The 23,709-nt window shown below is 33.3% G+C and overlaps 1 protein-coding gene across 24 annotated transcripts in view; it reads left to right on the forward strand.

Moving 5' to 3' along the window:
- Nucleotides 1–23,709, forward strand: part of ADGRL3 (adhesion G protein-coupled receptor L3) — a 755,368-nt gene that overhangs the window by 677,890 nt on the left and 53,769 nt on the right. For all 24 annotated transcript variants that reach the window (XM_036021098.1, XM_036021052.1, XM_036021045.1 and 21 more), the window contains 2 exons: nucleotides 9,504–9,570; nucleotides 11,148–11,239. In XM_036021098.1, the coding sequence (XP_035876991.1) occupies nucleotides 9,504–9,570; nucleotides 11,148–11,239 (159 nt within the window). The remainder of the gene's footprint in view (nucleotides 1–9,503; nucleotides 9,571–11,147; nucleotides 11,240–23,709) is intronic.

The following is a 23,709-nucleotide window of genomic DNA, read 5'->3' on the forward strand; positions in this document are numbered from 1 at the left end:
AGTAAAACAGATCAAGACAAAAGAGACGGTAGAGAAAAGAAAAGGATACGGGTAATTGCATTAAAATTCTATCACAGCCCTGACTGGGTAGCTCAGTTGGTTAGAACATCATCCCAATATGCCAAGGTTGCAGGTTCAATCCCCAGTCAGGGCACATACAAGAATCAACCAATGAAAGCATAAATAAGTGGAACAACAAATCAATCTCTCTCTCTCTCTGTCTCTCTCTCTCTGTTTGTAAAATTAATACATTTTTTAGAAGTATTTAAAAATTCTATTACAGACAAGCATAGAACGTTTAATGTCTTATTTATATGTTTTAAATAAAGTTTCCACATATGGGCTGTTAGAATACATGGAAAAAATGTTTTCCTACTCTACGAGACTTCATTCAATCTAATAGCTGCACAGTGCTGTTTGCCCATCAATAAAGCAGGTATTGAAAAAAGAAAACTTATTCTACCATTTTTATTTACTTGAGAAGCTGAAATGGGAAGATCATGTTCCATCAGGAGCTTAATCAAGATATCTTCCCAAAGAGAAATGTAAGCAATGAGTTTTTACACAACTTGAAGGATGGCTGCATGTGTGTCTCGTTCCTTATTGTGAAAATTCTTTGTTGTTCCTCCTCTGTTTCCCCTTCCTGCTCATTCATCACCACATGACTTTTAAAATGTAACACTACTATCTCAAGGTTTTTGCTTTGCTGTCCATGTTCTCATGTGCTACACTCAATTTTTAATACAAATATGTAAACATCACAGTCTTAAAAAAACTAGACTTAGCAAGAATTTGGACACATATTATCAGCAATTTTCTGTAAATTCTTCTTAAGAGCAATGATTTTTATGTCTTGGAAGTATCTTTAATTAATTAATTAATTACTTTTTGGAACCTCATCATTATTAAATGTTCACTCCTTAGTCTGAAACATTTAGAATGCATATAGAATAAAGCCATTCAATGTATAGTACAGTAATCCAAATAATGGATATGGCTCCTCTTTTTCTCCTCTTAACTTATGTGGCTGCATTTTATTATAGTGACAATGAGGTTTTATCTCTGAAACCTTTAATAATAGCAATAGCCTACATTTCTAGTAGAAAATCATATCAATGGTAAGAGAAAATTGTTTTGGTAGGTTAAATAAATATTTTTTGGTACAGATAGTGGTAACTATCATATTCCATGTGACTGATGGATTGGGATGTGTTTTACTTTGAAATGTTATTAGGGATGTTAAATTGGTTATTATGTACAAAACACACACACACAAAGCATACTCAATGTGATTTTGAGAAGTTGCTCAGTTTGCCATCAATTTGCAATGCTTGTAAGAGAGGCCTGCTATTATTTTCTGATGTTACTTAATAAAATTTTTATCTGTACTGACATTATTACTGAGAATGACTTAACACTTAGTCATGAATGACAGTGTGACTTAACAGTCACAATAATCAGACATTTACAAAATTCGATTAAAGACCAATGGAGTCATTTTAAAAATACTAACTCCCAGGAAGTGGACCACAGGTCTAAATTGCACTGTTAATAATTGGCATTTATTCCATTTTATCTATTTGTGTATCTTCCCTTAGTTTCATTTACATCATTATATATGGCCATTTAGTGAGGCCACCTAATATGATACTCAGAAGATAAATGCAGGCATTGACTTTCCAACGATTCAGACAGGACAGATTTGGAAATTCAGAGCTAAATACTTTGATATCATAACCTGAAACTAATCTTTTCATTTAAACTTTAATTACCTCAGTATTACCACAAAATGCAAACAGTTTGCACAACTGATGTGTTTCCAAGAAAAAGGTCACGTTTATAGTTTATAGCACTTGCCTTGTAATCTGAATATGTAACTGAAAGAGCAGTAATTTGTGTGATGGGTAGATTGGAAAAGGACTGGAAGTTGGTTTCAAGAGGAGGGAGCATGTTAGGAAGGAGCAAAGAGTTCAAGTACAGGCTTGGAAATTTGTAAGGGGTTTCTGGAAGATGTCGATTGGGTTATAATCATTTATAATGGATCAGAACATCCTTGAGTACTAAAAGCATAGCCCAGCTCTTAAAAATAAGTGAAATCAAATTTTATGATCTGAAAATTTGTATAAATCATCTATTAAGTCAGATTTGTCTCCCAGTTCACTAGATTAAGAACAGCACTAAAGGGGGAGCTTCTCCCCTGCTGGATAAAAGCTCCGAGATTTCTTTATTTTCACATCAGTACCTAAGTAGCATTAGTCATTTGGGTATAAAAGCAATTATTGATTTTTTAAAAATACTATGTTGTAGTATTATTTAAGGAAGAGCCTAGCCAAGGAACATTGAACTTGATAGTTATCTGCAAGTTGTATGCACAGGTGTATTTAATACATTTCATAGTTTCTAAGCACTGCAAACCACTCAGAGAAAGTTAAATATTTGTAATATTTTCTAAAAATATTATTATCTGATGTTGTAAAATATTCTTGCTTATAACATCTCATTGAGGTGAATAACTTGCAGATACATTATCACCAGATATCTTCAACTCCAGCTTGGCCAGCGGGAAATAGTAAGATAATGAAGAAGTATTTCTCATTGACATATATGAAGTTGAATATTAGACTTGAGTTCTTACTGGAACCAAAAGAGTATGGTAACTTCCACAGCTAGAGATCCCTTTAGGTCACAATTTCACCTACTAGAAGTTTACAATGAAACAATAATAACATATGTTAGTGAGGATGTGAGACAAATTAGAATCCTCATATATTGCTGGCGGCCTTCTAAAATGGCGCAGCTAGCTACTTTGTAAAATAGTTGGGTAGATACTCAAAAAGCTAAACAAAGTTATCATATGACCTCGCAGTTCTACTACTAGGAAAAATGAAAACATAAATTCACTTGAAAACTTGTACACAGTGTTCATAGCAGCATTATTTATATTACGCAAAAAAATGGAAACACTCTGTGTCCATCAGTTAAAGAAAAGATAAACAAAATATAGTCTTTGTAGATGATAGAATATTATTTGGAAATCAAAATAAATGAAGCAAAAGCATTGATACATTCTTCAAAATAGATATGTCTGCAAAACATTCTGTGAAATGAAAAAATCGAATCACAAATGGCTGCACATTACATTATCTCATTTGTATGAAATGGTGGCAAGGACTGGGGAGAGTGACTGTAGATGGGTACACTTTTCATCTGTGTGCTGTGAAAGTATTATGAAATTAGACTACAGTGATCATCACACAACTTGAAATGTACTAAACACCCTTAAGTTGTACACTTTAAAAACAGATCCCTGAACATCATGGTTTTGAACTGTGCAGGCCCACTTAAAAGTATAAACAGATTTTTTTTTTTTTGATAAACACTGCAAGTGTGTTTTCTGTTCATTATGATTTTCTTAGTAACATTTTTTCTAGCTTAATTTATTATAGGAATATGTGATATAATACATATATAAAAATATTTGTCAGTCACTGTTCATCTTTTCAGTAAGGCTTCTGGTGGACAGGAAGCTATTAGCAGTTAAGTTTTGGGGTAGTCAAAAAGTGGTACAAGGATCTTTGACTGCACAGGGGCAGTGCCCTAGCCCCCACACTGTTCAGGGGCCAACGGGATACTGCAATACAACTGTTTTAAACTATCAAAATTTAAAATTAAAGTACTAAAATGTTTACTAATTTATCAAGAGATGATCTTATATTTAGAAAGATCTAATATTTTTACTGGAGATATGTTTCAAAAATCTGCTTGATGCACAGCAAATAAATATTATCATCCGTTCATTGAGAATATATAATTTTCAACAAAACTAGTTTTTATTTTATAACTTTGTGTCTTTATTCTTTTTGAGAAACATATAGTAGCCCCACAGACTTTGAGTCATGTAGAGTAGAATGAAATCAGTCTCAACCAACTATTAGTCATGCATCTGACATATATAAGCATGTATTAAATTAGAACCATCTTCACCTGTACTATTATTTGGTTGATACTAATGCAGAAATACAAATTTTATATTTAGTACAGTTTTAATTTTAATGAAATTTAAAATAAATTACAGTTAAAGCATTCAATTATGAGTAGTGATTACAATTCTTATACAATTGCTTCTTATTAATTTAAGCAACATGGGACTATGAGAATGATTCCAATATTTAGTTTTAATAATTTATAACAGATAGAGCTATTCACCTTTGTAGTCTACCATAAAAACATAGAAGCTATTTTGCTGGAAAAATAGCAAAACCCTTGTTTAAAAAAATAGCTTCTTGGGACATGAAGATAACATAATTTATATCTCATGTATGGGAGCTAGTTTTGAATTCTAAGATCCAGCACTGTAGCTGGACCACAAATGCTAGTCTTGACTACAGCTGATCACTTTCTTTTCCTGTATCACTTTGTCAACCTTTTTTTCCAGTTCATGCACTTGTTCACAAATTATTTCAAGATGAGATGTCTGAATGTGCTATGATGAAAATGGGATTTTAAAATTCTTAATAGATGTATTATTCAACAAGCTTAGAACTAAAGTAATTTTATGCTTGGAGTATGTATTGGTCCCTTTTCCTCTTTTCTCACCCCAATCTTCACAGATGTATGTAGTACAAATGGAGACATGCATCTGTTACAGAAAAAAAAGATTACGTAGTTTACAAACTCTCATAAACAGACTACTATAATTAACTCATTTAAATCCCATTGTCTAATAATAGCCAGAAAGTGTTTACTGGCTATTATTATGTTTGAAAGCAAGAGTAGTTTAGTCTTTGATTTAGGGTCCTATAGAAAAAGTAGCAAATATCATTGTTAATTTACATTACTTCAGAAAATCTGTTAATAGTCAGATGTCTACTCTGATAGTGTTTTAAACAGGCAAGAGAATACAAGATCCCAAGTCAACTCAATGTTACTACATTAAACATGCTAACTTTGAATAGGGGACTACATTCTGGCACTGTTACTAGTATCTAAAAGCATTTTAAAACATATGTTTTGGGTGACATTTATATATATGAGCAATTGACCTAACCTAACTATTTTCTTAAATATGGATTCAGAAATGACTGATGATAATGAAGTTGTGAGGAATAGTTTACTAGTAGAAGAGAATAAACTTTAAAAATGTAGTTTTCTATTGTCTTGTTTTGGGAAATTAATTTGGCTCATTATTTAATTTTTCTCTGTTTTGAGTAAACGGGAAGGTGATCTTTACAGGATTAGTAATTTACATTTTTATGGGAGGTTTATCCAGATATCAACATCTTTCCCACTTAATTTGTAATTATATTTCTTGTATTTTGGAAGAGAATAATTCTGGAAAAAAAACAATAGTTTATCCTTGTGGATTAACTCCATTCTTCAGTGTGTTAAGCTAATAAACTTGTATTGATGCAGTAAGAATTTATTATACAAGGTCTGTTCAGAAGGTATCTATCCATGTAATACGAAAAAGAGACATTTATTGAAGAAATTACAAGATACAGGAAAGATTGTACATAGGACAATGACACCTCAGTCCCCTTCAAAGTAGGCACCTTGGGACCTCACACAGTTCTAGTCACAATCAGCTGCCGCATCGTTTTTTCTTGAATCTCATCCATGGTGTGAAATTGCTTCCCTTTCAAAGGTGATTTTAGTTTTGGGAAAAACTAGAAGTCATAGGGTACTAAATCTTGGCTGTAGTGGTGCTAAGTCACCTGGGTGGTTTGATGTTTGGCTAAAAAATTCTGCAAGAGGTGGGATGCATGAATCGGTCCATTGTATTGATGAAGCTGACAATCAGCCCATAGCTGTGGCCTTCTGAATCATCCCAAAAGTTTCCACAGAGGAATGTTCAAGCTTAATGCAAAATTTGATGCAGTTGTATTGCTCTACTCACTCATTCATTTTGAATGAGATAGCCATACAATACACATGCTCACTCAGTGGTATCTACCCCCCCACTGACTAGCATGGTGAAGTTGTCATTTTGAGCACATGTGCATTCCAGTCCATTCTCCTTAGCTGCCAGGTTACGCTGATGTCATGTAAGTTGTTCTTGTTATATTAGCAATGGCTGAGGTTTTCCCTGACAGACCTCGTATATATTACTATATATGCTGCTATTATAATTTAAAGAAAATGTTACAAAAAGAATTTTAATAGCATCTTTGTACTAGATAAACTTTTTAAAACTCAAGATTTATGGTATATGACAAGTGCTCCTTTGCATTACAGAATACATCTGTTGTCATGCAATTCCTTTTCAGCATTGCTTCAAATAAACAGGCAGTGTGGTCAGAATTCACTTGCTTTTTGAACTTCAAGTCATCTCTTTTGTTATAGTACCACTGTAAACATAAATTATAGATTATACACATATGACTCACTTTCATTTATAAAAGAACACACATTAAAATGAACAGGAATGGCATGTTAAAATCAATTATTTAACAAAATAAATTCTGTTCCTCAATAGCAGGTCATTCTGGCCATTTGTGAGCTGGACTTTATTGTGCTTAGTGCAATAAGTTATTCTTCTAGTATTTGTTTTACTAATCTGCCCTTTTCTTGTCTTGACCAGTGATTTTGCATTGCATCCAAGTGACATTAAATAGCCAGGGGTTATAGAATACTATGACATGGGACATATGTGCCCAGGCATGTAATCTGTACCAGGTGTGATGTAACATACATGTAATATACAACACTTTCATCTTGAAGCCAGAGTGAATTGTTTTTACATCCACACAGGGAACTCAGGGACAGAATCATGAGAACTTTTAAGGTAGTTAGTGAATGGGATAGAGAGGAAATACAGAAAGCTTTGAGAAAGCAGCACATGGCCAAAAACAACAGCAGGTGTGGCCATATGGCAATCAAATTAGAAAAGGGATCCTTGCCACCCTGCCTTTCAGAAGACAGTCACACCCAGGCAGTGCTCAGGGAAGGATGATTTACTTCGTATGTTTTAAGTGTTTCATATTGCCTCTTTCACTGCTCAAATCTGAAGGGAATTTAAATCTATTGCAGCAAGTAGAAGTTGAGTTTTCTTAAAGAATAAAATTAGTAACTTCTAAATGATTTCATGTCCACATTTAGAGATAACTATACCAAAAACACATTAATTTCTAAATAAAGCATTTGCTAAGCTGAGATTGTTTTAAAAAATGTAAAACATTATAATGTCAAAATTTAATTAGTTTATTAAAGTTTACATTACTTTATCTTAACAAAATAGCTAATAAGATTATTTATAATTTGAAATTCCCTACTTAAGCAAAGATACCCTGTAATAATGTAATTAAAATTATTTCTCAAGAAGTCCATAAGCTGCAGCAATTTCAGAAGTTCTTGAAGGATTTTCTTTTAAAAAGAATTTCCTACAAACCTATTTTAATTCTCCGGTTGGGTTTCAAAAACTTGTTTGACCTACAAAAGAACAAGGGCTGTACTATTAACATTCATTCTTAAATGTAACATTAGTATGGCACCATGTTGTGATTTCAACAACATTCTTGAAGTGTGTGTATGTGTGTGTGTTCTAATCTGGTTACTCTTCCTATCTTTGAGGGAAAATATGGTCTTTGTTGAGAACTCAGAGAGACCCATGAATATTCCCACTGTTCTGATCTCCCTTCTGCCCATACACATCTCTATTATGGTAACAAACTATTCTATGGTCAGAATAGAGACAGTGTTCCTATTTCAACCTCAAGGTCTCTGGTCTGTTTCTGCCTGTTGGCAGCACCACACTCTTACTTTCCATGACCCAGTTTTTTAATAGCAGCACACACACACACACACACAAAAAGATAACCAATTACTTAACCTAATGGCTAATAGTTTGTTGATTGTTTCCCTAATAGTGTTTTTTCCAAATAAGATTCTTATGTCTATTTTGAATAAAGAGAAGTCATCTGTCCATGTAAAAACCATGAGCTTGTAGTTAGTTTCTTATTGGAGCACAAATATTATACTTCTGTTAAAATTAGTTTACATATATTTAACTTAGATGGTATCCACATTTTGTTGACTTGAGATATTTTTTTTTCAGGGAATATGGGAATTTTTTACTTAAAAACCTGGCTTTGAACTTTTTATGATTTTAAAAATCACAAAAAAAGTTTTAAAAAATCATAAATACCATTGCTTCTATCAATCATATGTTAAAACTATTAGTATTTTGTCACATTGCTTTCAGGGATTATTAGAATAAAACATGGCTGAAGCCTTTTTGGTCCACTTCTAATCCTTCCCATGTGAGAGTCAACTACTAAATGAGTTTGGTTATTTTTCCCCTTTCAATAAAAAAATATCACACATGCATATCTATCAAAAATGTATTACCTTAAGTATGAATATGTACAGTTCAAAGGTCTGTGGTATAAATTATTCATGTTACTTTTTCACTTAAATTTGTTATGGTGATCAATCCTACTGACATAAAGTTCTACTTCCTCCCTTTTAACTGTTGTGTAACATTACATCATATGAATTGGAAACACTTTATTTGCCTATTTCTCTGTTGATGGACAGTTATAAATTCCTTTCTTCATAGCTTTTCTAGTATTCCATTATTCCTGAGATTTAAGTAACATTTTTATTTAAAAAGCAGTATATTTACATACTTCAGATATAAGCTTTAGACCACTTAGCAAGTCACCCTTGAATAGTTTCAGCTGGAGATGTTTTATTTTTAAATTATGCCTCCAATATAGCAAAATGGCAAATAATTCAAGATATGATTTTTAACATCAAATGTAATTTGTTCAAAATTTACATTAATCTTTCTCATAACTAGTCACTTCCATTTTGTCTTCCTGTCATCCCATAGAATGAAAATGTAATTTCCCAGAGGCTTTAAGAATTGGGGAGTATTAAATGTAGCTGAAATTAAGTGATTAATAATTTACTTTGGGTCATGAATCAACTTCATGGGATGCTAAGGATCATTTGCGACCCCAGAAGCACTAGCGGTAACAATGCACTTTTTAAGACTCAAGAACTCTCAAAGGTTGGCTGCCCAACCTAATTAAACTTCAATCTTCTGATAGCAAATTTATTTCTTCTTTGTACAGAATGTCCTGAGATCTTCTTGACAGGAAAATGTCACTTTGCCTGACAGCTGATAGACAGGTTATGTAGCACCATAATTGGAGAGAAAAGGATAGCTTAAAGCTACTCTATTTAATGGCTGTGTGTATGGCTTTTTCTTTCTTCCTTTTTCTTTTTTTTTTAAGGTTTCTATGACAGACAAAGGCTTTAGCAAATAGGCTCTGTGCCATTTTTTCCTGCTTCCTCCAGGGGTAATTATCTTACTCCATCAATAGTGCTGTCAGAAATTGGGCAAGTAATTCAGCATTTAAATGAACAAGCAATGTAATATTTCCTGTCTCCCAGTGGAATGCTTTGCAACTCACATTCTTCTCTGTCACTCGCTCACTCTTGATGTATATCCCATAACCAGTCCTTGAATGCCTTCTCTCCCTTGTGTTTCATTGCAGATGTTGGCTCCGACTTGACACCTACTTCATTTGGAGTTTTATAGGACCAGCGACCTTGATAATTATGGTAAGAACTCCTAATTAACTATGTTTTCCAGGTCAAGAAATAAAGCTTTCACTATCCCTGTACTGACTATGTTTAATTTACATAGATTAATTTGGGGAAAGCCTATACTTATTTGACCCTACATAACTCAAGCAATTAGACACTCATTATAGTCTACTTTTATATCCGTAAAATACTTAACCAAAACCACTGGGAGAAGGAAACATGCATTTGCAAGTTTATGCTCCTCTGTGGCTCCTGAGGAGCCTGAGCTTACATAATCCATTTGGGGTTTTTTTTGATTTTTGAATAGTGATGACTTTAGGTTGGACCAACATTACAGTGGCAAATGGATAATTTGAAGTATGAATTGAACCAAAAGTTCAAAAAATGGCAAAATAGCTTATTGATTTTTTAATATAAATCTTGAAATTTTAAAATTTAAAACAATTTTATGTAAAAATGCCACAAGCAAGCATCCTGGGGTCATTCATTTTGTTGTCATTTTTAAATACATAATATCTTGATTTCAAATATGAATTATTTATTCTCATTTATATATAATTGTTACTATCATTTGCAGACTGATAATTAAAAATACAAAGCTGTTATCCATTTTTTGAAAAAAATAGCCTCAGTTTTGAATAAAGTATTCAAAAGTCATTTTCTGAAATCCTTTGGGCCAGGTATATTTTGAAGTTCAGACATTTTTTCAGACTTTATAAAGATGATAAGGTACATGTGCTGCATATTATATATTATTTCTGGTGGTAAATAAGCAGTTGCCCCAAATCAAACATATCAACCAATACTCGCAGGAGAGACTAGGCAAGAGTCTGCAACCAGACACTAATAATTCAGCAGGAAAAAAATATGAAAAGCTGAAATAAAGACATGAAGAGCCTTATGTCCATTCAAATTAGGTCTCCCACCAACCAGGTTTCATTCAGGTTAGGCTTTTTGGCTACCCAATGAATTTTTTTTAAAACTTTTACTTTCTTACGCTTTTTAAATGTGATAACCCTATATTACTTTATTTAAATGTGATAACCCTATATTACAAAAGAGCTTTTGTGGGACTTAGTATTGGATTTTCTTAGTCTCCCCAAACCCAAATTCTGGAATATATAAACAATTAAGGTGATCAAGGGCAATTTGACATGGTGGTTTTCTATAATTTACATATATATATGGTATATGGAATTTCACTGGAAGTATTTGTTTTGTATTGTTTTAAATCATATACTCTGTCTGACCTCAGTAATATAACAACTTCATCGCATGCCCCTTCTACTTTAATCCTGCTTGTTTTAACATCAGAATTTAACCAGAATTTTATAACCCTTTTGATCTGTTGGTTCAAAACTAGATCAATTTTAGTATTTGTATGTACTTGGCATAACAGTGCTTTGTACCTCATTGGTATTCCAATTCCCCAAACTGGCTTCTTGCCTTTACTAAAAGACTAGGCAATCATCTATGATCCAATTTCTTTAAAAGTGTAGTGAGAGCTAATTTCCCAGAACAACTCATCTGTTATGTTGAATAGACTTACTTTACTCCAGTTATGGTACATAACAGTACCTTTTACATTTCAGCTTAATGTAATCTTCCTTGGGATTGCTTTGTATAAAATGTTTCATCATACTGCCATTCTGAAACCTGAATCGGGCTGTCTTGATAATATCAAGTAAGTGATTTTTCTTTTCATTCTTTTTTTTTTAAGCTGCCTTATTTTGATACACTAAACTATCCTTGCTTTTAATTGTATTGAAATTTTATAACAGAATGCTAAAAATCAGTATGTTGTCTTTGCTGAATAAAATCGTTTATTGACTATTAAGGTAACTTGATCTGCTTACTTGAAATGAGTATGATGAAGCTCTGTCTTCAAAGAAACACCCCCAACTCTGATTTACTGCATGATAAGATTTTAATATATACATTTGTTTATTTTGTTCTGAAAGCAAACATGAAGTTTCTGGATCCAGGCAGAGTATTGTTTCTTAGCACAATAAAGGCATCAGTTCCCAACAGTCCATGTCCCCATCAGAACAATGTGAAGAGAGCCAGATGGTGGCATCTGCGAGTACCAGAAGGGGGATTCTACACCACAGAGAGGAGCCCCCTAATCATGAATCTGGGCATTTATACAGGAACTGTTATATAGGTGTCCATCTCTCAGGGGAAGAGATTAATTTCTCCTCCTGAGATAGGAGGAGAAACTTCAATTTCCTGATATACAATCAATCATTTGGAACATAAATATATGGTTCCAGGCTTTACCTCCTCTCACCTTTAAAATGTTAACCTTTTTACCTCATAGGAAGTAAATCCCTCCAGATGTCTATCACTATCTACTCAGTCACTAAATCATCTTTTAACTTCCCAGGTTTGCTTTTTAACCCAAATTCCACTTGTCTATGTGCAGAAAACCCTAGCCATGCAGATGTATGAAAATATTCACATTACTTTCCACCCTAGTAGTACTTCCTTAATACATACAAAAAAAAGAAGCTAATTTACATTTTCTGAAAAGAAATACGGTTCCTTGGTATAACCAAAATATTTATCTTGTTCCTTTAGAGTCTATGACATTTAAGAAGACAAATATGTTCAGATGCATTTTATTCATTAATATATATTGTATATTAAATTACCTTTGTGTATAATCTGTCTATGTGTTAATTTGGTTAAATGTTTGGATTTAAATGAATGCACTTTCTGAAATTTCCTGAGGTCACCTGTGCTTTTCATGTGTGGCTGACATTCTCCTTGAACTACTCAGATAGCAGCTCTGTCACCCATTTCCCATCTTTCTACATTGAGTGCCTGACACAGTTCCTTGCCCATAGTAGAGCCTCAACAAATGTCCACAGAATAAATTAATGCATTAAAGACTTTAGTGACAAAAATATATTGATGTTAAGTGATTCATTTTATAGAATCAAATATCTGCCTAAATTAATTGAGAAGGAGAGCTAAGGAATTAGAAAATAATAATATAATGAAGTAAACTAAAATTATCTACTGCAAGTAATAGTCTTTTGTAAGTCTTAATAATACTTAGTTGAGATGATAGTCATTATGTTGTTGATTTGTGTACAATTAGACTGCCCTTCTAAAATATAGTTAAAAAAACAGCCCTCGTTGGTGTGTGGCTCACTGGATTGAGCACCAACCTGTGAAACAAAGGGTTACCAGTTCAATTCCCAGCCAGGGCACATGCCTGGGTTGCGGGTGAGGTCCCCTGTTAGGGGTGTGCAAGAAGCAACCACACATTGATGTTTCTGTCCCTCTCTTTCTCTCTCCCTCCCCTCTGTCTAAAAATAAATAAATAAAATATTTTAAAAAATAAAACAGTTAAAAAACAAAAACAAAAATATGTAGTTTTAGTTCCTTGGACTATATGATCCTGGTAAAATTGTGTTTAGGTAAATTAAATGAAATATTTTCTTTATCACAACATACATTTACTCACTTTCATATAATTACAACATCTTAGTATCTTATTCTTTAGTATAAAACAACATAAAAATAATGATTGTCATTTGTCATGTTTTTAAAGTACTACCAAAAATAAGCAAATAAAACATTGATATTTATGTACTAGCCTTTAACATGTTCAGAATGAGAAAAAGGTCATGTACTTAGTGCAATCATGTATTTTAAAAGATAGATTTGTTCTTTCATTATTCACATATATTTCTTTAGGTAGTATGAAATAACTTTTATGATATTACTATTTAGAAAAACAAACATACAAAAGGAAATAATTACATAGTAGCATTGATGGCATCAAGCTTTATATTTCAAATTAAAGCCTTAAATAAGAAAATTTTGATTAGAATTCTGTCTAAACTGTTCCATACTATAGAAACTTTGGAAAGTTTATTAACCTTACTGAGCCTCCCTATCCTATTTAGAATGGCATAATAATGAAACATACCCAAGCATCAAATGAGCAGAGGAAATCAAACAGCTCATTATGATGCTTTTTAAAAAGTCAATACAGTAAAAAGAGAAATTGGGTACTTTATTAGAAAAGGTATAGAAGGTAGTTTTAAGATGTAGGAAACATGAAGATGGGTATGCGAATAGGAAAGAACAAGGAATAGAGTGGGCAGAAATGTGAGAAAGGGAATCATTGTTACACTTGTGACCCGAGGAACTGTGGGAAATGAGAGCCAGACCATGGTAAAGCAACTCTGCTGCATTAGATTTCATGAAGGACCCTTTTCCAGAGTTACCAGAAGCCAGGCAGGAGGACCATTTTCCACTGAGACTGGGTGAGATAAATGAGTGTGGTGTAGACATGTTGGAACCAGCATAAGGCAGTTAATTGAGGGATTTCTGTCTATTCCACTCTATGAAGTAGGAAAGATGGTCATCTACAGGATATATGGGACTGTTGAAGAGAGATAATAAGAAAGGAAATATATCTTAGAACTTTCCGGAATCCGAAGGACATTTCATTTTATTTTAAATATCTTAACTATTTAAGAAGTGCTTGTAAAGAAATCAATAGGGCATAATTGATCAGGAAAGAAGAATTTAAGAAAACTAATAATGATTTTGAACATTAACCAAAGCACAGAATTTGTCATTTAAAAATTTTGAACAAAAATAAATATTTGTATTTTTAAATGGTATGGGTGATGTTAGAATATTCCTTTTAATGTTATACACATCATTTGTCTGCAAAGTCTTTTTTTTTTGAGTACATGAGATAAAGTATAGACATTAATAATGTTTACTTGCTGTGGTTTCCTATAATTTTATAAGCTTTGTTCAGTTTATTAAAAGAAAAGTATACCATATAAGACTTTCTAGAAGTTGTCTTTCTAAAACAATTCCTTCATTTTTCAAAATCTGTATTGCTTTTACTATACATGTTCTTTCACACCAAATATGTCCTCTACTGGAAATGGGTTTGCTTCTCCCTAATTCACTGCCACCCTTACCTTTTAGGCCGCCATCAACTCTTTACAGAGCCATTGCAGTGGTCTCCTCACTGCTTTCCACATATTGATTCTTGCCCCTGTCTTGATCAGCAAGAGTGATCTTTTCAAAAGTTTAAATCTGACCATGCAACTCTCTTTGGTAAAACTCTTTAGTGGCTTCCTGTTGCTCTTACATGAAAGTCTAGCTCCCTTACGATGGGCTAATAAGTCCTCTTGATCTGGTGTCCCATTCTTTCATCAGCCTCTTTTTAATCCATGTGTGCCTCTGGCCATTCTAGATGTGTTTCTTTGGCTTCATGTTTTATCCCTGCTGTGTTTCTACTGATGTTCTCGTCCTTAATCCTGTACCTTGCTGACTCCAATTGATATAATTTAATTATCATTTAAAAAAATAATTGAATTACATTTTAATTCCAAATTTACTTCACTCATTATAAACACATTTGATTTTAAGCACAGAATATTCATTTCACTTGCTGGTTACTGTATTAATGCTATACTCTGGAAAAAATAAACAAATAAAGTGAATTATATAATATGATTAAAGAGAAAATGAGGTATGACAGTTTTTAAATTTTACTGAAAATAATTAAATTTAAACAATATTTTTACTTGCTATTTGTTTACTTGTACTTTGTCTCTTTTCTATCAAAGTTGGTAATTATATCTGGAAGAATAAAATAGTTCCAATCATTTAAACTTTGTGGTTGAATTTTTGACAAGTTGAAATTGGAGCTTACAGTAACCATTGCAAAACTGTAACCTAATTTTGAAAATATGTATGTATTTTACAATCATACATGTAAAGCATACAGCACATAATTTAATGCCCATATAGAATAGTTTCATTATCTTTAACACCCTATGTGGAAATGTATTGCTGCAATCGGTCCTTAGTGTTTTTCATCATGAAATTTGCTCAACCTCTTATTAAAACCCCATTAAAAATTTACTGGCTCAGCCCTGGCTGGCGTAGCTCAGTGGACTGAGCATGGGCTATGAACCAAAGTATCGCAGGTTCAATTCCCAGTCAGGGGACATGCCTGGGTTGCAGGCCACTGCCCCTGGCAGCCACTCATTGATGTTTCTCTCTCTCTCTCTCTCTCTCTCTTTCTTCCTCCCTTCCCTCTCTAAAAGTAAATAAATAAAACCTTAAAAATAATTTACTGGCTCTGTTTACATATGGAGTTGTTAAGAAGTTGCATGACATGATTCTGTTTTTATTAAAGTCAGACAAACTATCATGAAGAATTGGCTTCAGGAGTGAAATGCTCATTTGATTAACAAATAGCAAGTTCTGTAATTAGTTCTGAAGGAAAAAAAAACAAGTGTCTTCAGTGAGCTTGGACATCTACCACATGCAAAGAAATCTAAGAAGTCTTCTGAATAACTTAAGGGAGGAATAGAAAATGCACCCATAATAACTTACTCTGTTACTCTAGAAGGTAAATTTCATTTTGAGGACTGTTTCTAAATATTGGTAGAAACAGTAAAGTCAGAATTCCATTCAGCTTGACTAGCTATATCATATTAGTCTGTTCCGGAGTCAAGGGTTGTAGGGTTCTAAAAAAACTGAAGGCAGAAAAACAAATTGATATAACCTTGAAAAATGCAATAATCTCACAAGAATATTTTAGCACTTTAAGTTTTCTACTTTAGAATAATATCTTAATAATGATCATTTATATTATTAGATAATATATTAATATATAGCTTGCTTTTTATAATGTATCATCTTTATAGTATAGTTAGAGCAATGTCCAAGAGTTGGAACCTTTTTATGAGAACAATATATCTAGTTCTGAGCTGTGTTAATAAAAATATTCATCTACTTCAACATTTTCTGGATGTTTTGAGGAATTTATTTTTAGTAAATTCCCATTCTTTTCAAAATGTTAACTAACAATATAATATTTTGACATATTAATTTGCATTTTTGAAAAGGAAGCTCAATATAGCCATATAATTCATAAAAAATTAGCTTACATCTCCATTCAATTAACTGTGTTACAGTTTACCTCTCACCACTCAACCACTAAATTAAAATGAAAATTTCAGAGATTTCACATTATTTTCAATATTTAGGTGTGTTGAGACTGCCATCTATCTTGTAAAAAGATTATTAGGTTGACAAATTATTCTGAAGATGTGTATACTACCACATGCCCATAGGTACCACAAATACTTCAATTCTGGGAAATAGTCAGAACCTCAAATAGGTTTATTATATTTATTGTAATAAGGTAAAACAATGTTTAAGGAAATTCTGAAAATGAATATCATCTGTCAGTTTTCTTATTTTCTCCAGAAAATATCCTTGGTCTGTGGGTATATAACAGCAGAAATGCACTGTAACCTTGTCATAAATGATTCAGGTGCATTTGCAGTGTAATACAATCCAAGCAACACTTTTTGGAACTCTCTGTGTTGTTGTGCTATCACTAGATTTGCTTCAAACAAGGTCAGAGATTATTTAGATAGCAGTTAATCCTTTGCTGATTAACTTAATTCCAGCATTTAACACTCATGTCTTTAGAAAATAAATTTTAGTCATTGATTCACAAATCTCAGCTTTATGCAAGTTTTACTGCAAATCTCGTTGTATTATGCTATTTGGTTGCAGCTTTAAGTTTTCTGAAATGTAAAACAGGTGATCTCTTTTGGGGGCCTTTTCTTTAACATGCACTCAAATCCTCCTATAACCTTTCTAGCAACCAGTGTTTTATGCATCGTCGTATTCAGTGCACTTCACACACTGGGAGCTGACTTTTGAGAAAACAAGTTTGAAGGATGACTGTTACAGGCACTCTGGAATTGCTGTGCATTATACCTTGAGATCAAATAATAGTTTCACTCATCGCCAACATAATTAGATTTATATCAGACTTAGGAGAATCGATTTTAGTTTAAGATTGAGAAAGCCTGAAACAATACCTAAGGGAAAAATATTTTTTTTTATAATAAAGCCAAAAAATTAGCAGCTCCTTCATCCTATGTATTTGGCTTGGATTCAGATTACCTTATATCCAAAATAAAATGTGCATTCAGACTTTGGAAAAGGTTGAAAATCAGTTTTTGTTTTTGTTTTTTTTTATGAAACCAGCATTTCTGAAGTAATTGTATACATCACAGCAGAATTAATCTAAACTAACTATTCATAAGACTCTTAGTTTCCCCCCTGAGTGGGATCATGGTAATTTTCATAAGAGTGGAAGAAATAGGAGAATAACTGTGACTATATAACATTTGTTTCATATTACTTACATATTTTCCCACTATAAATGGCATTATATTACAAAGATTTATATTTTAATTTTTTAACCTTTTTTTATTGTTGTTCACAGTTGTCCCACCTTTCCCTGTTGCTCTCCCCTGACCTGTCTCCCCTATCCCCACATCAGTCCCCCCATTGTCCATACCCATGAGTCCTCTATTCATGTTCCCTGACTTGCCTTGTCCCCTTGTTTTCTGTGTTATTCCCTGCCCCTCCCCTCTGATCACTGTCAGTGTGGTCTTTATTTCCATGTCTCTGGTTCCGTTTTGCTTTCCTGTTTGTTTTGTTGATTAGGTTCCACTTATAGATGAGATCATATAGTACTTGTTTTTCACTGCCTGGCTTGGTTTACTTAGCCTAACACTGTCTAGTTCCATCCATGCTGTCACAAAAGGTAGGAGTTCCTTCTTTCTTTCTATTGCTTAGTATTCCATTATGTAAGTGAACCATAGTTTTTTGATCCACTCATTTACTGATGGACACTTATTTTATTTAATTTTTAACTTATGATCTTTGATTTTATTGTTTATCCTTTAATTAGTCATTCATTTATTTAATAAGTAAGAAATGCTAAGATTGTGAGTATATTTTGAAGAGAATTTACAGAATTTGCTCGTTTAATTTATACAGGCTATAAGGGAAAGGAGTGGAGTGTGACTGCAAGGTTTTTGGCTCAGAGTACTGGGAGGGTGAAGTGTTATTACTGAAATGTGCAAAACTGTAGGACAAAACACATTAGAGGTTGATCAGAAGGGAGTGGGTGCAACCTAACTTTTAAACACTTAATAAACACTGCATTGTAAATGCTGAGTAGGCAGTTGAAATAGTGAGAGCTGGAGACTTAAATTTGGTGTCCTCAACTGTATAGATTGAATTTGATCTGATTTAATTTTGTATTTAGTGTTTGCTTTGTATTTATTTTCAGTATTGCTTTCATTTTATATATCTTTATCATCTTCTATAATGGCAAATGATTCTTCTTTTAAAATTTATGACTCATATATTTCCTTTAAAACCTTGACACAGAGATAATTGAAAAAGTAATAACAGTAAAAGCGGTATGCAGGTATGGCAAAAAATTGAGAGTGACTTTGTCACCAGATTGTTTCTCTTGCTGGAGTGTATGTTGCTGTGAAGATGGCCCCTGCTGATCCACACAGTAGCTTGAATTACAATGACACTGGTGATAGGTGGTTCCAGTGCTGGTTCAGTGCCTCAGTGGTGTTAGTCAGGACCAAAGCTCTTTCTATGTTTTATCATTCCCCCCATGTTTGCTGTTGTCATTCACTGTGTCACCTCGAGGTCCAAAGATGGCTCCCTCAGCTCCCGGCATCATTCCTTCAGCTGCATTCACAAGCAGGAAAGAAGAGAGAAAAAAAAGGCCTCTTTTCCTAAGCCTTTCTTCATGGATTTTTTTTCCATGATCACAGTGGGAAATACTTCCCAGAAGCTCCTTGCTAGCATCATGTGTCTGGATCACATCACCATCTGTCATTGCAAGAGTATGGGAAGAGAGCATGTTCTGGCAAAGGGAGCAGGCTCAAACGCCTGTGGAAAGGAATAAGCCAGTCTCAACATTTGCAGAGCTCAAGGCAAGAGTACAAAATTGTAAACAAAACATACTCTAATCTCTGACAGATATACCTTAAAAACCAGTTGGAAAATCAGGTCTAAATTTGGAATCCTTGGACTCCTCAGTTTTATACCAGGATGTGGCCCCTGGTTCAATACCCTTCTTTGTTCTCCTCCTACCCCCCAGTTCTATCCCATACTATATGACACATGGGTCCTCACTCACAGGCATGCGGACATGGACACTCCCGCCTGTATATCTAACTTCTGACCATCCCTTCCACAAACAGCTGTCCCTTGGCTACTCCTGAGGTATAGCAGTACAGGAACTGACTATTTTCTTGGAAGAGTGGGTCAGGGTAGATTTATTTTTAAATGCATGAGACTGGGTAAAATAAAGGGATTGAAGATAGACACATAAAATACAAATACTAAGTATGGAAATCTTTGGTGATGTTAACTTTTAGAGATCTTGAAGAGCATGCAAAGTAGATTGAGAAAGAGTAGCCAGTGGAATTGAAAGAAAGCTTGATCTGGAAGTTGGGTGAATCAAGCATTTTAATTAAAATGGGGATTTAGGCTTGACCACTGGATTTAACAACAGGAGGCTTTATGCATTTGACAATTAGCTGTTTTGGTAGGGTGGTTGATGAAACCTTATTATTTTGATACCTTTGATATCTCAGAACCAACCATTTACCTAGCTCTGTCCCTAAAAATAAAATAGGTTAGATTGCAAATAAAATGGAAAGGGAGATGTTAAACACTACTTGTAAAAACAACTCTTTTCAGATTTTTTTCTGTAAATAAGAGTTGAAATAAAGTAGCTGGAAGAACAAACAGGGTCATCTTGACTCTTTAGTTTTTTGTTTTTGTTTGGTTGATTGTTTCAATTTTAGCATGAGAGACAATACAGCCTTTTTAAATCTTGTATGAATAGACAATTGGTGTTGACAGGAGAAGGGACAATTGCATGGTGTCTACAGGTGAGTAGGCAAGGGAGGGTGAGATCTAATGTACAAGTGAAGACTGGTCTTAGATATTAAATAAGAAGGAGGACAGACAAGACAGTTCATCCTTATGTGATGAAATTATGACTGGGTTATGATAACTTACTGAGCAGCAGATATTTTCCTTTAAAGCCATGTGATAAATTATCATGACTCAGAAGCAGCAAGTATTTATTATGTTCAGAAACATTCATCTACCTGGAAAGAAAGTTACATAATCTTAAAAAAATGTAACATTATTACAAGAATTTTTAATCCTCTGTTTTATATATATGTGTGTGTGTACACACACAGGTCATAAACTCAATATTCTGTTTATAAGATCTATCCATATCTATGTGTGTATGTATTATATTATATAATATATACTATATATAATGTATATGCTTTTCATAAATGCAAATGTCCAAATACTTTATTAACAAGTAAACATGTTATATTTGATACATATTTATTAATATTTATGTGTAATTTCATGAATTTAAGAGACAAAAAATAGGTTATACAGTTTGCAGAAGAATTAGTCATCGATAAAAATTATCCAAGCAACAAAATTCCTGAAAAAGTGTTACAAAATCAAGCCTAAGTTTCTCTTGTGAATATGCTACTATGGATATGGCTATATAATGAAAATGTAATGAAGTCTTATGAAAATGAGAATATTTAATTACTGTAATTAATTTGTCTTCAAATTCTTTGTGAGGTATAACTTGTTCTGGTGTTTTAAATCGTTTATTTATATAATTTTAAAAATTAATGGGCCCTGGCTGGTGTGGCTCAGTGGATTGAATGCCAGCCTGCAAACCAAAAGGTTGCTGATTGGATTCCTGGTCAGAACACATGCCTGGGTTGCAGGCCAGGTCCCCAGTAGAGGGCGTGTGAGTGGCAGCCACACATTGGTTTCTCTCGCTCTTTTTCTCCCTCCCTCCCCCTCCCTGTAAAAATTAATAAATAAAATCTTTAAAAAAATTTTTTAAATTAATGGAAGATCCATAATAGTTCAGATTTTGAAACAAAGAAAATTTAAACTTACTGTTTTTATTTTTTGGGTTTATTTTTAACAGGTAACTGCTATTTATTTTCCTTGAATTTTAAACATTTCACTAAAGATTAAAATCAGCTACATATCTTTAATAATACCATTTAATTCTATTTGGTAAAATTAATTCTTACACATTATGGGCAAAACTTAAAAATATTATCCTAAAATGATTTCATTCACTTTTAACACTTAATTTAATATGGTTTCAGCTTATAAATAATTACACAAGGAATGAGTAGATTGAAAACTTACAACCCAAATATAAATAAAAGAATTTGAATCATTTTTAATTATTTCCAAGCAGATCATTTTAAATATATAAGCCATTTTTTTACCCAGTGATTATTTAAGATCATAATTTTTCAAAGTCTTCAATGAGTGAAGTGCACAGGAAATCTCATTGATACCATCATCCTCTTGTGGTTTTAGAGAGTTTGCCTTGGTTACTGTAATCAGAAACAATTAGAAATACATTTTGCTAACATAGCTTTGTTTAAAGTGATGGAAATTAATTTAAATTAAAATTTTTATTTAGCACAATGATTATATGTTTATAACATTTTCTGAAAATTGACCAAAACTTACTGATTTTATGATTTTGTTGTGAGAAACTTTGAACAGGTAATGTTGGACTGAAAAGATTTTAGCCTCCAAATCCTAGTCAACTCACATTTTGGATGCCTTTTGGAGATATTTAAAGTAAAATTGTTTGGGTGATAAGTTAAATATTGTGTTGTATTTTGAGTCACATACTATAAGTAAAAATTTAGTCGTAGGTTCTGAAACAAAAGATAGATACCCCCTGGTTCTGCCCCCAAGCCAACTGTAATTGCTGTACATAATCAAACATCAATTTGAAATGGTATGTCTTGTTTCTGTTGAAAGTATGTAAAAAACAAATGACAAATAGTTAATTTACTAAACTTTTACCACGTGCAAGGCACAATTCTCAGTCCTTTATAATTGGAAATGTAATCTTTGCTATAGCCATTGGAGGTTTCTAAGAGGGTGATTATTGCACCTCAAGACCTCACTGCTAGTGTCAGAATCTGAATTCCAACAGGCAATCTGGGTTCAGAGTCCATTTTCTTAACCATTCCTATGTACTCTTTGTCCTGTCACATTGCACATCGGTAAGTAAATTAAGTTGTTTAATTTTAAAATACACAATTTCACCTTCAGTTACACATCAGTTTGGACAGAACACATGCTTAATCTTTAAATCCCAATATTGATTGGATTACATGATTACTAAGGGCCCCATTTTTAAAACCCTTAATACTTTAAGTTATGAACTATAAAGACAAGCTAGCAAAATGCAATTGTCAGAACTTTTCCTGTCGTATTAGTCTTTTCAGGATTAGAGATAAAGATTTCAGAACTACTGAATGCTGCTACCCAAGAAGAATGTTGTTCTGGTGATGGTGACTCAGAAAGTACAGTCAGCAAGGTGAATGTAAAAACATTACTGTATGTCATCAAAGCCAAAAATAGAAGGGAACAGTCAGTCACCTGTAGAATATTGCTGAGTGGTCAAGTGTGAGGAGATGAAACAAAACACTTTGGCAATGAGAGGTGCATTGTGGAAATCATGCCTGAATGGAGTAGTTTTTAAGAAAACGAGAAGCAAGCAAGTATGGATTACAAGTACAGAAAACCCTTAGTAAATGTTTAACACACAGGATTCTTAGAGAATTTTGGGGATCTAGGAAAAAGGTTTGTTTGATTATAAGAGTAAGGAATACTAAATTACATATGTTTGATGGGAGTGGACCAGAGAGAGGGAGATAGTGCTGAATGAAGAGAGAGAATGATCATTGCGTGAGCACAGTTCTTGAGAAGCATCAGGGTGTGGATATGCTGGCCTTGTGAAAAGGGCCTTCTTTCATTATAGTAGGAGGAAGGCAATGTGTGAGTGCTGTTGAATGCAAGTTGATAGATTTGCTGTTGGAAAGATGAGAGCATTTCTGCCACTATTTTTGATTGAGTTCTTCCAGAAAAGACTATGAACCAAGAATTCAATGCAGTTTATTAAGAAAGGCTTCAAAAAGATATCAGTAAGAATATAAGGGGTAGCAGGATAGGTAAGAGGAAGGCGCTATTCAAGTGTATGGTTTTGTGTGAAATTTTGTACTGACCCAGACCCAATGGGATCTGTGGAGTGTAAATTATAGTCTGGAGCTGTCCATCTTTGGGAAAACGGAGCTGGGATGATGTAATTCCATACCTGTTAGTAATTGACTGCAGACTTGCTTGGAGGTGGGAGTGAAATGTAAATTCCCAAGCACTTCAGCTGTA

The sequence above is a fragment of the Phyllostomus discolor genome, chromosome 1 (genome assembly GCF_004126475.2).
Source record: "Phyllostomus discolor isolate MPI-MPIP mPhyDis1 chromosome 1, mPhyDis1.pri.v3, whole genome shotgun sequence".
Classification (NCBI taxonomy): Eukaryota; Metazoa; Chordata; class Mammalia; order Chiroptera; family Phyllostomidae; genus Phyllostomus; species Phyllostomus discolor.